Genomic DNA, 16,188 nt, shown 5'->3' with positions numbered 1-16,188 from the left:
CAGGGATTCAAAGGTGTGAACAGGAAGGGATTTAGGATTTGTCCATGGAACAAGGCAGGGTAAGGAGGAAAGTGAGGACAACAAGGACAGGCGATCAGATCAGTGGGTTGTAGGGGTCTCAGGATTTCTGGAGCCAATGTGCTCAAAGGAGAGAGTTAAAAAATAGATGGAAGTGGTCAGAGTCGGGTGCTTGAGATCATAGACAGTGGTGACCAGGAGGAGAGAGTGACTGAAGGAGGGCAATGCACCGGGGTACCAGAAGCGAGGAATTCAAGGGGACAAAGGCCAGAGTGTTGGTAGCATCAAATGTGTGTATTGAAATAATCCAGAGTTAAGACTAAATAGTACTGGAGAGACTGATGGTGGTGAGTCGGGAGCTAACAGTATTTGAGGAGTAAGGGGGAATGATCCAGGCTTGTTAGATGACTATGAGAGTATAGGCTTTGATGTGAGACTCAAAGCTGGGTTTTTGTCATTATTTTCAGCAGGTAGAGGGAAAATGATCTGGAAGAGGCAAAGAGGATACCAGCCCACCTCAGGGCCAAGTCGAAGAAGAGCTTGGCGGGGGAGCAGTCAGCTCTCTCCAGCGCTGCAGGGGAAGCAGTGTGTTCAGGGCAGGAGAAGATGGAATTGAGGATATAGGGGATTTTGCTGATGAGGGTCAGTGAGTTCCAGAGGGCAGGGTGGGAGGATTTTATGTGTGGAAGGGCTGGGCCGAGGTGACAGGATGGGAGACGGAAGGAGCAGTGAGGAGATTCCAGTGGGCAGACTGGAGTGACCTAGGGGTCTAGGGCTTTGCATGATGGGAAAAAGCAGCTATCAAGGGGATCATGAGATTAATTCCTGGTGGTTTCAATGCAACTAATGGTGCTGAACCTGTGAGTTTGGGGGGTAAGAAGGGTGGGTGTTTGGCCCACCCACACTCCTGCCCATGTAGGCGTGGAGACTACAAGGAGGGCATCTAACTCCGAGGGCCTAGGGCTCCCTCCAAAGTCCTGCCTGGGAGGCCAGTGGAGGGTGGCCTTGTTTTTAGTGTTGGGCTCCTGCTTGGCATTTGCTGGAAGAGGTGCAGGTAACTCTGTGAGGGGCACTCTCTCTCCATGCAGAAGGAGGCTTGAGACTTGGAGGCCTGAGGCAGGTATTTCTGGCCTTTCTCCCCTAATCCAGCATACAATGACTTGAGAAGAAACTATCATGTCATATTTATTCTCATAGACCTTTACTGCCCTTGTCTGAATTTTGTAATATAACAGCAGATGCAATTATAGGCATTTATGCTGTCATGTGATGTGAAGTTTCTTTTGCTTGTTTAAAAAATTCTACAAAATCTTACACTAAAAATAATAGCTTTGGGAGAACTACAGTTGGGACAGACTTCTCAAAATCTTTGGCAGTGATAAAAACTAAGGCAATCCTGGGTGGGGGGACACGTGCCTGTAATCCCAGCTCCTCAGGAGGCTGAAGCAGGAAGATTGCTTGAGCCTAGGAGTCCAAGACCTCAGGAGGCTGAAGCAAGAAGATTGCTTGAGCCCAGGAGTCCAAGACCAGCCGGGCAACATAGCAAGACCTTGTCTCAATTAAAAACAACAAAAAAAGTGCAATCCTAATAAAAATTATAGTTTGATTAAAAGACACATTAAATTCATAATAAGTAAACTCCATAATAAATATACCTTATCCCTTAAAAGAAAGGTGAAGATGGCATGATGGAAGGGTTGAGGCTGTGGTATTATGGAGACAGGGGCCAATGACAACGATAGGGAACTACATCATAAGCACTTCCAGGAAAGTGCATGTGGCCAAACAGCCAAGGAGAAGAACACGAGTTGAAAGGGCGTAGTCGGCTGGGCACGGTGGTTCATGCCTGTAATCCCAGCACTTTGGGAGGCTAAGGTGGGCGGATCACGAGGTCAGGAGATTGAGACCATCCTGGCTAACATGGTGAAAGCCCATCTCTACTAAAAATACAAAAAATTAGCCGGGCGTGGTGGTGGGCGCCTGTAGTCCCTGCTACCCTGGAGGCTGAGGCAGGAGAATGGCGTGAACCCAGGAGGCGGAGCTTGCAGTGAGCCGAGATTGCTCACTGCACTCCAGCCTGGGCGACAGTGAGACTCCATCTCAAAAAAAAAAAAAAAAAGAAAGAAAGGGTGTAGTGTACAGCACTGTGCTCCTCTGGCTGTTTGTATTTAGTTGTGTTTGTGCACTTTGAATTCAGCTGCTGCTACTTGGTGGTATAAAATAATAGCACATTAGGAATGATCACATAACCAAAGCAACATAATATTTTGTACTAATGTCACTACCTTACTTATCAATTGTGTGTAGGCTATTTGTAGAAAGTTTTGTATTGTAGAACAGACTGTATCTTAACTATGTATATAGTCTTGGAAGCAGCTCAGAAAACTGTATTTTGGAATTTGGTAAAGGAAGAACTGCACTATTTTACAAGTACTCTGCTGTAGCATGGCCCACAGTTTCTTCCAGGTTATAAATCAGTGTGCCAGCTTGTTGTCCAGTCTCCCCACCATGCTCCATCTGGGTGAGATCCTATTCCTGCATTAGAACCTAGCCCAAATACTGCATTCTCCATGAGACCTTCCTTGCCCATCTAGACAGAGTTAGCATATGCTAACATTTATACATATCTCCATGACTTCACAAGAGTGGACCTACTCTTCCTATACTGGGAGCTCCTTTCGAAGTAGGCATTGTATTTATCTCTGAATTCTCTCACTGAAAGAAGGCCTCAAACTTGGTTGTCTCAATAAGTTTGAATACATTTTAAGTATTTGGGTTTTTTTCCCCAAGACTTCATTAATGTCTAACATTTCATTTGTCTGGGGTCTTAGATGGACCTCTCAGAATTACAGAGTTCACTGAAATTTCTGTTACTGTTCCCCCAACCACCTCCTCCATCAGGCTTATTTTAAGAGAACCTTCTACCCTTGCACTCCCCAACGCAGAGCCATATCTTCCTATTTCCAATTTACCTACTCAGTGCAACAGAATTGTGATATTCTGCAGTTTTGTTACTGTATATTTATTATTGTACAAAGCCATTTTTTTTTTTTTTTTTGAGACTGAGTCTCGCTCTTTGCCCAGGCTGGAGTGCAGTGGCATGATCTTGGCTCACCGCAACCTCCGCCTCCCGGGTTCAAGCTTCTCCTGCCTCAGCCTACTGAATAGCTGGGAATACAGGCACCTGCCACCACGCCCAGCTAATTTTTGCACTTTTAGTAGAGACGGGACTTTGCCATGTTGGCCAGGCTGGTCTCAAACGCCTGACCTCACGTGATCCACCCACCTCAGCCTCCCAAAGTGCTGGGATTACAGGCGTGAGCCACTGTGCGCAACCGTACAAAGCCATTTTTAAGAACAGGACTAGGCGCGGTGGCTCAGGCCTATAATTCCAGCACTTTGGGAGGCCAAGGCAGGCGGATCACCTGAGGTCAGGAGTTCGAGACCAACCTGGCCAACATGGAGAAACCCTGTCTTTACTAAAAATACAAAATTAGCTGGGTGTGGTGGCACATGTCTGTAATCCCAGCTACGCAGGAGGCTAAGGCAGGAGAATTGCCTGAACCCGGGAGGCGGAGGTTGCGGCTCATGAGCCGAGATCATGCCATTGCACTCCAACCTGGGCAAGAAGAGTGAAACTCTGTTTCAAAAAAATAAATAAATAAATAGAAGAACAATATATATTTTTAACCTGGTTAGAGGAACATTTCAGAAATAAGATGAGAGGATTTATAGCCAGTAATAACAAAAGATTTTAAATTGTATCTGTACGTTTTTCAGTAGCATTTTTTATTTACCACATAGGCCTGTAGCAGTTTGTGGTGCCGGAGAACAAATGTTAGCCAGAGAACAAATGCACTTTGTATGTCCTTTGGAAGGATGCAGTCAGTCCAGGGGAAGAGCAAGTGCTTAGAATTCTCTTTGGTTCTTATGCGGTTTCCTCTCCTGCCTCTGTTCCTTTGCTCCAATAGCGTCTCCTGTTCCAGAGTGGGCCCAGCAGGAACTTGGCCACACCACTCCCTGGAGTCCAGCTGTTGTGGAAAAGTGGTTTCCTTTCTGTAACATCCGTGGTGCTAGTTCCAATTTGATGGAGTCATTTGGGTAAAACTTTTTTATATCTCTGAGTATTAATTATTAAAATCAATGTTCAGTTATCTGCATTTTTTTCTTAACAGGCCACATTCTCTGAGTACAGTCTAATAATATTAAATACTAATTACAAAAATAAAATACTCTCATACTTAGTATATATTGTGAGAGTATGTTAGATAATATGTTAACAATATATAAACATATACATGCTAAAAATTCTTTAAAATTTACCACAGTAATTCGTCTAGTTAAATATAAACACTCCCTTATATTATGAAAGTGAGAAAATATTTATAACTAAGTATCAACGCAAATAGAAAACAGCAAATTTGAATAATGCAGCTGAATTTATACTTAAAGAAGTATTTGCAGACTATTTTTGTAAAGAAAAAAGTTAGTAACCAATTACTAAGAATCCAACATGAGAAGTAAACAAGAGAGTAACCTCCACCCTACAAAAGAAGGAAAGCAATGAAGATAAGAACAGAAATAAATTAAATAGAAAACAAATAAATGTAAGTGATCAAGAGAAACAAAAGATGGTTATTTGAAAAGCCAAATAAAATAATCTATAGCAAGATCAAGCAATTAAAAGACAAACAATATTAGAAATGTAAACGATACGGCAGAAATTCAACCTATTATTAAGAGGTATGGTTGACGTTTATTTTCTCCACACAGATATCCATTCAATTGTTCCAACACCATTTGCTAAAAGACTGTCTTTTCCCACTAATTACCATGGCACCTTATCAAAAATCAACTGGCCACCTTTGTGCAGATTGATTTCTAGACAGAATACAGTCCAGAAACTATGTTAATACCACACTATCTTCAATATTGCTTTACAGCAATACCATATACTGTAACTTTATAGCACTAGTCACTAAATCAGGTAGTATAAGTCCTCTAAACTTTGGTTTTGTTTTTTTAGAATTTTATTTTGGTTATTTTAGATACTTCGCATTTTCATATAAACTTCAGAACCAGCTTGTCAGTTTCCACGCACACACAAGTCTGTTGAAACTCTAGGAGTACGTTGAATCGTAGATAAATTTAGAAAGAACTGACATCTTAACAATGTTGAGTCATCTGATCCATGAACATGGTGCAGCTATCCATTTATTTAGGTCTCTCTTTAATCTCCCTCAGTGTTTCGTAGTTTTTAATGTACAAATGAGGCCCATTTTTTTTTTGTAATTATCTCTAAGTATTGTTATAAGGTGTAAATATTGAAATGTTTGAAGATAGTATGATTGTCTTTATGAAAAATCCAGGCCCGACATGGTGGCTCACACCTGCGACCCCAGTACTTTGGGAAGCCAAGGCCAGCGGACATTTGAGGCCTGGGGTTCAAGACCAGCCTGACCAACACGGTGAAACCCCGTCTCTACTAAAAATACAAAAAAATTAGCCCGGCATGGTTCACATGTCTGTAATCCCAGCTACTTGGGAGGCTGAGGCACAAGATTCGCTTGAATCTAGGAGGTGGAGGTTGCAGCGAGCCAAGATCGTGCCACTGCACTCCAAGATGGGCGACAGAGCACCAGCACACTTAGGGAGGATTAACCTGCTTCATACTGGCTGTATGGATGAAACCGATAGACCCAGCACGTATTCCACCCTGTAATATCTGTTCAGCTAATGTCACCGTAACTTTCTTCCACTTTTTAATCAGATATATCAGATAATGGAAGGTATTAAAATACAAATAACACATTTTGAATGTTGTGCCATTTTCATAATTTCGTTAATGACATATTTAGCTCTAGGTGGAAAAGCATTTAATAACTAATCACCCCTCCTGCCTGCCCTACTTCCTCCTCTTCTCATCAATCCCAAATTAGTTTATTACAATGTGAAAGAATTATTCGAAGTCATTGCAATACTTACTACAATGTATTAACATCATTTTTTACTTTGATATATGGAAACTGAGTAAAAAATAACTATGGAAACCTGAAGTGAAATAGTTGCCATAATTAGACTTGTACCCTAATTCATGAAGAATCCGATTAATAAAAGTCAGTATTATATGTAATAGTTAATGGTTTTGTGAACAAGACAGCTTTGGTTCCTGCATTCGTTCAAATCAAAAATGAGAGGAGAGACATTTTCTCTCCTAAGAAAATATATTTTTGAAGGCATCTTGTGGGGACATCTTGGTTAGCTTTTTAGAGGACAGTGGGTATTTCAGTGTTGTTTATTTCTAAAGCATTTTGCAAAATTAGAATTTTGGTTTTATTCTAGACATCTTGACTTTACAGGTCGTTACAGGCTGCCTCAGCTAATAAGGAAGAGTCTTCCAAAACTGAAGGTGAATTAACACATTGCCTTGCCGAGCTCTACCAGAGAAAATCTCGTGAAGAATCCACCATAACTCATCAAGAAGACAGCAAAAAGAAACGTATGCACCTAGAAGGGCTGTTTCTTAAGGCATTGTTTTCTGAGACTACATTTTAAAAGATTGGCATTTCCTGAAATGAGGTTGAAATGGTAACTAAATAAAGACGGGCAAATTTTTATAATTAAATTTTAAAATAATTACATTAGTTCAATAGTGATTTTTAAAAAAATCACCCAGTCTTATCTGTCTAACGAATAAACCATCTTCATTTTTAATTATGATAGAAATTCAAATACAACTTTGTGTTCTGCTTATAAGTATTTTTTCTTTTGCTATCTTGCCTTTTTAGATATTATTCCACCTCATTAACTAAATTTACAAAATTCTCAGGTTGAACATTTAGATTGCTTTCAGTTTTCATCATTATAAATAATACCGTAGTATACATTACGCATATAATTTGTTTTTTAAGTAATTACCTTAGCAGAAGTTTCCAGGAACCAGTTACTGTGTCAGGGTATGAAAACTGGCTCTTTATGTAGATTGCTAAATTGTCATTCAGAAAAGTTTCATCACCATTTTTGGTGGCCATTGGGTAACAACAAAATAAGTCTGTTTGGCATTTGCCTTATGGGAAAACCATCCATTGAGATGTTTAGTTCCAATCCAATCACATAGAGATGTTTAGTTCCTAAACTTTGGTTAAAAGAAAGGTTCTCTTTCTACCCTGTGTGTGGGCAGAAAGAGATGCAAGTATTTCCTAATTCTAATCATTCTGGAGGGATATGCTTCATTTTGATATTCTTTCACAGTAATCTGAATTAAAGTAGTTCTTGATTCCACAGAAGTGGAAGGCAATTTACTTTCCCTCCTCTGATATTTTGGTAGGAGGTGTCCCTCGTACTCCAGTGAGACAGAAGATGAATACCATGTGCCGTTCCTTAAAGATGTTGAATGTTGCAAGGCTGAATGTGAAGGCCCAGAAGTTACATCCAGATGGCAGTCCGGATGTGACTGGGGAGAAAGGAACCCAAAAGATACCCAGTGGGAGAACAGTAGATAAATTGGAAGATAGAGGAAGAACACTAAGAAGTTCTAAACCTAAAGGTATTCCTCTTAGTCTATAATTTACTCTTTTATACTCCTCTTTTTTAAAAATAAATTTTAATCATACCCTTAGTTTATTGACTATCTGCTACATGCCCAAAAAGGTGTTATGGTGAATACAATAAATAATAAGATAATGTCCTATTCTTAGATTTATGATCTAGCTACAAAGATAAAACAAATGAACTAATAAACAAATATACATATATATGTGTGTATATATGTGTGTGTGTGTGTATATATATATGTGTGTCTGTGTGTATATATATATAAAATGAACTAATAGAACTAATAAGAGAGCCAAAAGTCTAAAACAGAAAATACAAGCCCATTTGGGAAGTAAAGTCTAGACTAGAAGTTCAGACAGGGAAGATAAGGGCTGGATAAGCTGTGAAGGCTTCTAGGAACCACTGGAGTCCAAGCTAGACTTCCAAGAATGGGCAGAGTTAGAAGACAGAAAGATAAAAGAGCATTCCAGGTGGAGAATTAGCATAAGCAAAGTCACAAAGAAGAAGGCCCATGGCTTGGGCATAGGACAAATGGTTAAAGAAGTTTTACATTTGTGAATAAAGGGAGAAGAGAAAGGGTTTATGAGTAATCTAGGGCTAGGTTATTGACATCTTTCAAAGGTGGGAATAATTTAAGCCAGCAGCTTCTATTTTCCTATTTTTTTCTTTCCTTTTTTAAAAAAATAATAAATTGAATTGTGCTGTGTTTCGATGTCATCTCTGAGTTCTTTTGAAAATTCTGGAATGGGCCGGGCACAATGGCTCATGCCTGTAATCCCAGCACTTTGGGAGGCCGAGGCGGGCAGATCACAAGGTCAGGAGTTCGAAACCAGCCTGCCCAATTTGATGAAACTCTGTCTCTACTGGAAATATAAAAATTAGCCAGGCGTGGTGGTGCGCACCTGTAGTCCCAGCTACTTGGAAGGCTGAGGCAAGTGAATCGCTTGAACCTGGGAGGCGGAGGTTGTGGTGAGCCGAGATTGCACCACTGCACTCCAGCCTGAGAGACAGAGCAAGACTGTCTCAAAAGAAAAATAAAAGAAAGAAAATTCTGGAGTGTAAGTTTTATGCTCCTTTAAAGATTTTTTTTTTTTTTCCTGTGGAATGTGAGAGCCATAGATGATAATCAGTTTGAATAAGGCAGAACACCTTTAGTGGGCTAGTAAAAGTGTGTGAAATGTGGTTGATACATGCAAGGGAAGGCAGAAACAACAGTACTGAAGACAGTGTGGCGGGAACATAATTTCTGGACTAGATTTTGTCCAGAAATAGACCTGCACAATAGTGCGCAAGTGATTTTTGACAAAGATGCCCCAGTACTTCCGTGAGAAAGAGATAATCTTTTCAATAAATGATGCTGGAACAACTAGATACCTTTATGGAAACAAATTAGACCTTTTAATAGTATTTTGAATTCCTGCTATTTTATGTCTAATATTTATGCCTTCTGTCTCTCTCTCTTTAATTGCTCAATCTTGCTATAGAATTTTGTTTTATTTCGCTTTTCTTTTTTTTGTTTTTTGAGACAGAGTTTTGCTCTTTTTGCCCAGGCTGGAGTGCGATGGCACGATCTTGGCTCACTGCAACCTCTTCCTCCCAGGTTCAAGCGATTCTCCTGTCTCAGCCTCCCTAGTAGCTGAGATTACAGGAGCATGCCACTACATCCAGCTAATTTTTGTATTTTTAGTAGAGATGGGGTTTTATCATATTGGTCAGGCTGGTCTCGAACTCCTAACAGGTGATCAGCCTGCCTCGGCCTCCTAAAGTGCTGGGATTATAAGTGTGAGCCACCGTGTCCGGCATTATTTGACTTTTCAAAGAACCATCTTTTGTTTCTGTTGATTGCTGCTGTTGCATTGTCTATTCATTTCTGTTCTTTTTTGATTACCTTTCTGCCTTTATTTTTGGGGTTTACTCTCTCATAGTACTTAATGTGTTGGACCCTTAGCTAGTTAATTGTTTTTAATTTATCTGCTTTACAAAATAATCACTTAAGTCTAAAGTCTGTATATTTTCTCTTTAAGTATAACTAACTAACTGCATTATATATTTGCTATTTGCTATTTTCATTGATACTTATTTATAAGTATTTTCTGACATCCATAATATAAGGGAGTGTTTTATAATTAGCTTTGAATATTTTTGGACTGTGCTCAATGTGGTCTGTAAGATTGATTCTTTAATATTTGCTGAAACTGACCTAATGTTTGGTCAAGTTTTGTTAATATTCTATGTGCACTTGAAAATAATGTGTATTCTCTAATTGTTGAATATCTGGTTTTATACACATCCGTACATTTTTTCTGCCGCTTTTATCTATTACTAAGATGATTGTATTAGTCTTCCACTATTATATTGTCTTTGCTCCTTTGTCAAAGATCTGTTGAGGCCAGGTGCAGTGACTCACGCTTGTAATCCCAGCACTTTGGGAGGCCAAGGGGGTCAGATCACCTAAGGTCAGGAGTTCGAGATTAGCCTGGCCAACATGGTGAAACCCTGTCTCTACTAAAAATACAAAAATTAGCCAGGCATGGTGGCAGGCGCCTATAGTCCCAGCTACTTGGGGTTACTGAGGCATGAGAGTTGCTTGATCCCAGGAGACAGAGGTTGCAGTGAGCTGAGATTGCGCCCCTGCACTCCAGCCTGGGTGACGGAACAAGACTCTGTCTCAAAAAAAAAAATAAAAAAAATCAGTTTACGGCCGGGCGCGGTGGCTCAAGCCTGTAATCCCAGCACTTTGGGAGGCCGAGACGGGCGGATCACGAGGTCAGGAGATCGAGACCATCCTGGCTAACACGGTGAAACCCCCGTCTCTACTAAAAATACAAAAAACTAGCCGGGCGAGGTGGCGGGCGCCTGTAGTCCCAGCTACTCGGGAGGCTGAGGCAGGAGAATGGCGTAAACCCGGGAGGCGGAGCTTGCAGTGAGCTGAGATCCGGCCACTGCAGTCCAGCCCGGGATACAGAGCAAGACTCCGTCTCAAAAAAAAAAAAAAAAAAAAAAATCAGTTTACTATATTTATGTAGGTCTATTTCCAGGCTCTCCTGTTACATTGATCTCTCTATTCTTTTGCTAATACCACACAAACTGTCTTGATTACTGTAGCTTTATAGTAAGTCCTGAAGTTTGGTACTATCAGTCCTCAAACTTTGTTTTTCTCCTTCAATATTGAGTTAGTTATTCTGGATCTTTTACCTCTTCATATAAGCTTTAGAATCAGTTTGTCAATATGCAGAAAATAACTAATTTGATAGGGATTGCATAGAATCTATAAATCAAATTGGGAATCTGAAATCTTGACAGTATTGAGTCTTTCTTGCTGTGAATATGGAATATCTCTCCACTTATTTAGTTCTTTGATTTTGTTCACAGAATTTTGTGGTTTTCCCTATATAGACCTTATACAAATTTTGTTAGATTTAATACCTGGGTATTTCATATTTAGGGGGGTGCTAATTTAAATGGTAATGTGTTTTTAATTTTAAATTCTGCTTGTATATTGCTGGTATACGGGAAAGCAATGGACTTTTATGTATTAATCTTGTATCCTGCAAATTTGCTATGATCACTTGTTAGTTCCAGGAGTTTTATTGTTTGTTCTTTCAGATTTTCTAATCATGTCATATCACCAAAGACAGTTTTATTTCTTCCTACCTTTAAATTTTTTGTTTATTTGTTTGTTTTGAGACGGAGTTTCATTCTTGTTGCCCAGGCTGGAGTGCAATGGTGCGATCTCGGCTCACTGCAACCTCTGCCTCCCGGGTTCAAGCAATTCTCCTGTCTCAGCCTCCTGAGTAGCTGGGATTACAGGCGCATGCCACTACACCTGGGTAATTTTTGGTATTTTTTAGTAGAGAAGGGGTTTCACCATGTTGACCAGACAAGTCTTGAACTCCTGACCTCAGGTGATTCGCCTGCCTCGGCCTCCCAAACTGCTGGGATTACAGGCATGAGCCACCACGCCTGGCCTCCTACCTTTAAATTTTTAGCACTTACACTTGGTATACAGAGCCTTAAAAATTAATCACTTGGCTGGGCATGGTAGCTGATGCCTGTAATCCCAGCACTTTGGGAGGCCAAGGCGGGCAGATGGCTTGAGTTCAGGAGTTCAAGACCAGCCTGGGCAACATGATGAAACCCTGTCTTTACCAAAAATACAGAAAATTAGCTAGATGTGATGGCACATGCTTGTGGTCCCAGCTACTCTAGAGGCTGAGGTGGGAAGATCACTTGAGCCTGCCTGGGAGGCGGAAGTGGTGGTGAGCCGAGATTGTGTCATTGCACTCCAGCCTGGGTGACAGAGTGAGACCTTGTCTCAAATAAAATAAAATTAAGTTAATCACTTGTCTTTGTACTTTCTCAATGTCTGGACTATTGACATTTTAGAGCAGATAATTCTTTGTTGTGGGGCTGTCCTATGCATTGTAGGATGTTTAACAGCATCCCTGGCTTCTACATACTAGATGCCAGCAGCCACCCTCGCCCCCACCGCCATCAGTCTTGACAATCCAGACATAGCCAAATGTTCCCTGCAAGGAAATATTTTCCCCAGTGGACAACTACTGGCCTAAATAATACAAGGACTTGAGCAAGATGTGATTAATCCATTTTATTTTATTTTTTTTCACAGATTTTAAAACCGAGGAAGAGCTACTATCATATATATGTGAAAATTACCAAAAGACTGTGGCCACAGGAGAAATCATGTTGAATGCATGTGCTCGAAACATGATCTCAACCATTAAAATGTTCCTAAAATCAAAAGGCACCAAGGAATTAGAAGTAAGAGAATCCGAATATTGTTGTTTGTCATAGATGTAGTGGTTGGTTGGTTGTTGGTGGATTTGGTTAATGTGTTGGAAAATGTCTGTTATGCCCTATGTGATTCAAAAATGGTAAGATGAGTAAGGGAGTAAGTACAATTCCAGATCTCAGAAGGTAGATATGGTGAACTGGTAAGGCAAAAATCAAAGAGATGGGGTGAGCGGGGATAATTACATATAATTCTTTCCTAATGAAAAGCCTTTCCTCATGTGAGCTATATGTTAGCTGCATGATTAAGCCAGTGGTTTTTAACCCTGGCTATACTTTAGAATCACCTACAACATTTAAAAAATATGTATGTGCCGACTGGCCGCAGTGGCTCACACCTATAATCTCAGAACTTTGGGAGGCCAGGGTGGGCAGATCACGAGGTTGGGAGTTTGACACCAGCCTGGCCAACATGGTGAAACCCCGTCTCTACTAAAAATACAAAAATTAGCTGGATGTGGTGGTAGGCACCTGTAATCCCAGCTACTTGGAAGGCTAAGGCAGGAGAATCGTTTTAACCTGGGAGGTGGAGGTTGCAGTGAGGCAAGATCGTGCCATTGCACTCCAGACTAGGTGACAGGGTGAGACTCCATCAAAAAAATAATAATAATAAAATAAATAAATAAATAAAATATATAGATATAGATAGATATAGATGCCTTGCTCTCTCCAGACGAGCTGAAACAGATCTCTGGGGTTGGTACTTTTAAAAAGCCCCCTGGATAATTCTTTGGCACTGGGAGTGTTACAAACCACTGTTTTTAGACCATGTTGTTTTATTCATGCTCAGTGGCCATCACAGAGCTCCTCTAAAGCAAACAGGAGGATTTGTTTATAATACTTAGGTTTCTTAATCACTGCTTTGTGGAACATTTCTTTTAAGACACTTTATTTAGGGCAGGCTTGTTTTATCCATGCCCACTAGCTCTCAAAAGAACTTTTTTACCATGTTCTTTTTAAAGATAGAAGAAGATTCATGTCACTTTTTCATTCAAATGAAAGAATAGAGAAGTTTATAAGAGAATGTATTTCCCTTCTTAGGGCTTTAGTCAACTGTGAAAGAAATTAGAAATAATGACAAGTAACATTATTCTCCTATGTAATAATTTTGTATTTTTAGATGAACTGCCTGAATCAAGTAAAAAGTAATCTCTTAAAAACTAGCAAAAGTCTTCGACAGAATCTAGGAAAAAAACTGAATAAAGAAGACAAAGTTAGAGAGTAAGTAACTACCGTTTTTTAAAAATCATCTCTCCAAAACAAAGCTGTGAGATTAGCTTGTATCAGTTTAAAATAGATTGTTTGTGACACAGTGGCTCATGCCTGTAATCCTAGCACCTTGGGAAGCCAAGGCAGGAGGATTGCTTGAAGCCAGGAATTTGAGGCCATCCTGGGTGATATAGTGAGACCATGTCTCTACCAAAAAAATTTTTTTAATTAGGTGAGCATGGTGGTGTATACCTGTAGCCCTAGCTACTTGGGAGGCTAAAGCTGGAGGATTGTTTGAGCCCAGGAATTCAAGACTACTGTGAGCTATGATCCCAGTACTGCACTCTAGCCTGGGCAACAGAGCAAGACCCTGTTGCAGAAAAAAAGAAAAAAAAAAGATTACCAATTGCATGAAGATGCTTTTGTAGCCAATTCTTTTTGATGTTATAATATGCAGCTTGAATCACCTATTTATCTAATAACTATATCAGTTTTTAGAAAAGGCACTGGCTTTTCTCCTTTTTGATTGTTGTTTCTTACATAAATAGATCTATGCTTAAGGAAGGAGCTTTTCGTTTAGTGACATCCAAAGTAGATATGACCAAGTTTTTTTTTCTGTCAAGGTGCCAGCTTCAGGTATTTCTTCGTTTGGAGATGTGTCTGCAATGCCCTTCAATAAATGAAAGTACAGATGATATGGAACAAGTAGTGGAGGAGGCAAGTATATAGCTTCGTGCCATTAAAATAAGCCCTAGATGCTTTGAGCTTCCCTGCAGAGGGCATCTATCTAGTAATGTTCTAAAATCTCCTTCAGGTGACAGATTTGCTGCGCATGGTATGTTTAACTGAGGATTCAGCGTACCTAGCTGAGTTTCTGGAAGAAATTTTGAGATTGTAAGTTTGATGATTACTAACTTAACTTTAAAATTGTTTTGTCAATACCTACATATGGTGTTGTCTCTGAATTTTGGAGTTGTAAGGACTACTTCTTAGGCTGGGTGAGGGAGGGAATAGAGAGGGTAAGATGGTAACTCTGTTCCATATTCAATCTCTATTCCACAGGTATATTGACTCTATCCCAAAGACACTTGGAAATCTTTACAACAGCCTAGGGTTTGTGATTCCTCAGAAGCTGGCTGGTGTCCTTCCTACAGATTTTTTCAGTGATGACTCCATGACACAAGAGAACAAATCACCACTTCTTTCTGTGCCTTTTTTGTCAAGTGCTCATAGATCAGTGTCAGGCAGCCCTGAATCTGATGAACTGGAGGAACTTCGTACCAGATCAGCCAAGAAAAGAAGGTAAGAGCTCAAAGAATCAAAGGAATTATTTGCACTGTTACAGTTCTGATAAAAGATGTGTTTAAACCACTGTCCAGTCATATTTGTCCATATAATTTGTTGAACTAATAGCTGCCCTTATGTCTGACCAACTATATAGAAGCTATCTATTAGAGCTCCTAATAGGAGCATCTGACAATCTTTATATTATCTAGGAAATATATAGTCATGTTTTGCTTAACAACAGGGATACATCCTGATAAATGTGTTGTTAGGCAATTTTTGTTGTACTAACATCAGAGTGTGCCTACCAAAACCTAGATAGTATATGTTTTTTCGTATGGAAAAGCTAATGTTCCAGCATTGTTACTGAAGAGCAGTCATTTCCCCTACTTGATCTGTAATGCCAATATCAAGTGTCATATATTAGGTTTCTGTATAGGCTCCACTATAACCTAGGGGACCTTTGTCATATATGCGGCTCGTCATTGAAGGAAACATTGCGTGACTGTATAGTGTTTATTTCGTATTTCACAAAGCCTTCTTTACTGTCCACAGGAGGTCTCCAGGAACTAGGCCTTTTATGAAATAAGCTTAGAGTTTCAGCTTTTTAAATTTTCCTTGATGCTTTTCATTGTTCATAACTAGTTGAATATGTTACTTTTGAAAATTCTGGGGTGACTTGTTTTATTATAAATCCAGAACAACCTTAAGATAACTGGCTTTTATTTAAACCATATTTTATTTCACTTAGACTATAGTTCCATTTGAATTTAACTATATATAACCTTTATCTAGATGTATTGACTATTTCTATTTTTAAAAGGAAAAATGCATTAATAAGACATAAAAGCATTGCTGAGGTTTCACAGAATCTTCGACAAATTGAAATTCCTAAAGTGTCAAAGAGAGCTACGAAAAAGGTAAGTAATCCTTCCAGTTTGAGATGACACAGTAAATAAGAATAAAAAGGCAGTGTCCCTACTTTTAGGAAAATGAACATTGGAGGATACAGAAGTAGTATTAAATATTTTTATGAATGTGTATAAAACTATAATCCAAGGAATAGGAAAATATAAACTTGTTAAGAGATTAACAGTTTTACTGAAGAGTGTGATAGTTAGAGGTAATGTGAGGAAAAACGGTGAGTAAAAGTTAGGAATGAATTAATTCAAAATCTTTAATGTAGATAAGAAAACTCATAAAACAATAACTAAAATAAGCAAAGCGGTCGCTGGAAGAGAATATACAATCGTAATAGGACTTCGGTTGCATACCAGAAGGTGCTTTTCCATATGTTGTGTTTTACTTCAA

At 39.5% G+C, this 16,188-nt stretch overlaps 1 protein-coding gene across 2 annotated transcripts in view; it reads left to right on the top strand.

Moving 5' to 3' along the window:
• The window catches only part of TICRR (TOPBP1 interacting checkpoint and replication regulator), a 54,293-nt gene that overhangs the window by 12,920 nt on the left and 25,185 nt on the right, over window positions 1-16,188 (top strand). For both annotated transcript variants that reach the window (XM_037987699.2, XM_037987698.2), the window contains exons 5-13: window positions 3,990-4,119; window positions 6,378-6,517; window positions 7,346-7,564; window positions 12,203-12,354; window positions 13,505-13,605; window positions 14,217-14,310; window positions 14,408-14,487; window positions 14,656-14,895; window positions 15,701-15,797. In XM_037987699.2, the coding sequence (XP_037843627.2) occupies window positions 3,990-4,119; window positions 6,378-6,517; window positions 7,346-7,564; window positions 12,203-12,354; window positions 13,505-13,605; window positions 14,217-14,310; window positions 14,408-14,487; window positions 14,656-14,895; window positions 15,701-15,797 (1,253 nt within the window). The remainder of the gene's footprint in view (window positions 1-3,989; window positions 4,120-6,377; window positions 6,518-7,345; window positions 7,565-12,202; window positions 12,355-13,504; window positions 13,606-14,216; window positions 14,311-14,407; window positions 14,488-14,655; window positions 14,896-15,700; window positions 15,798-16,188) is intronic.

Source organism: Chlorocebus sabaeus, chromosome 29 (genome assembly GCF_047675955.1).
Source record: "Chlorocebus sabaeus isolate Y175 chromosome 29, mChlSab1.0.hap1, whole genome shotgun sequence".
NCBI classification, from domain to species: domain Eukaryota; kingdom Metazoa; phylum Chordata; class Mammalia; order Primates; family Cercopithecidae; genus Chlorocebus; species Chlorocebus sabaeus.
Note: the sequence above shows the minus strand (reverse complement) of the source record. Positions and strands in the feature narration are given on the sequence as shown.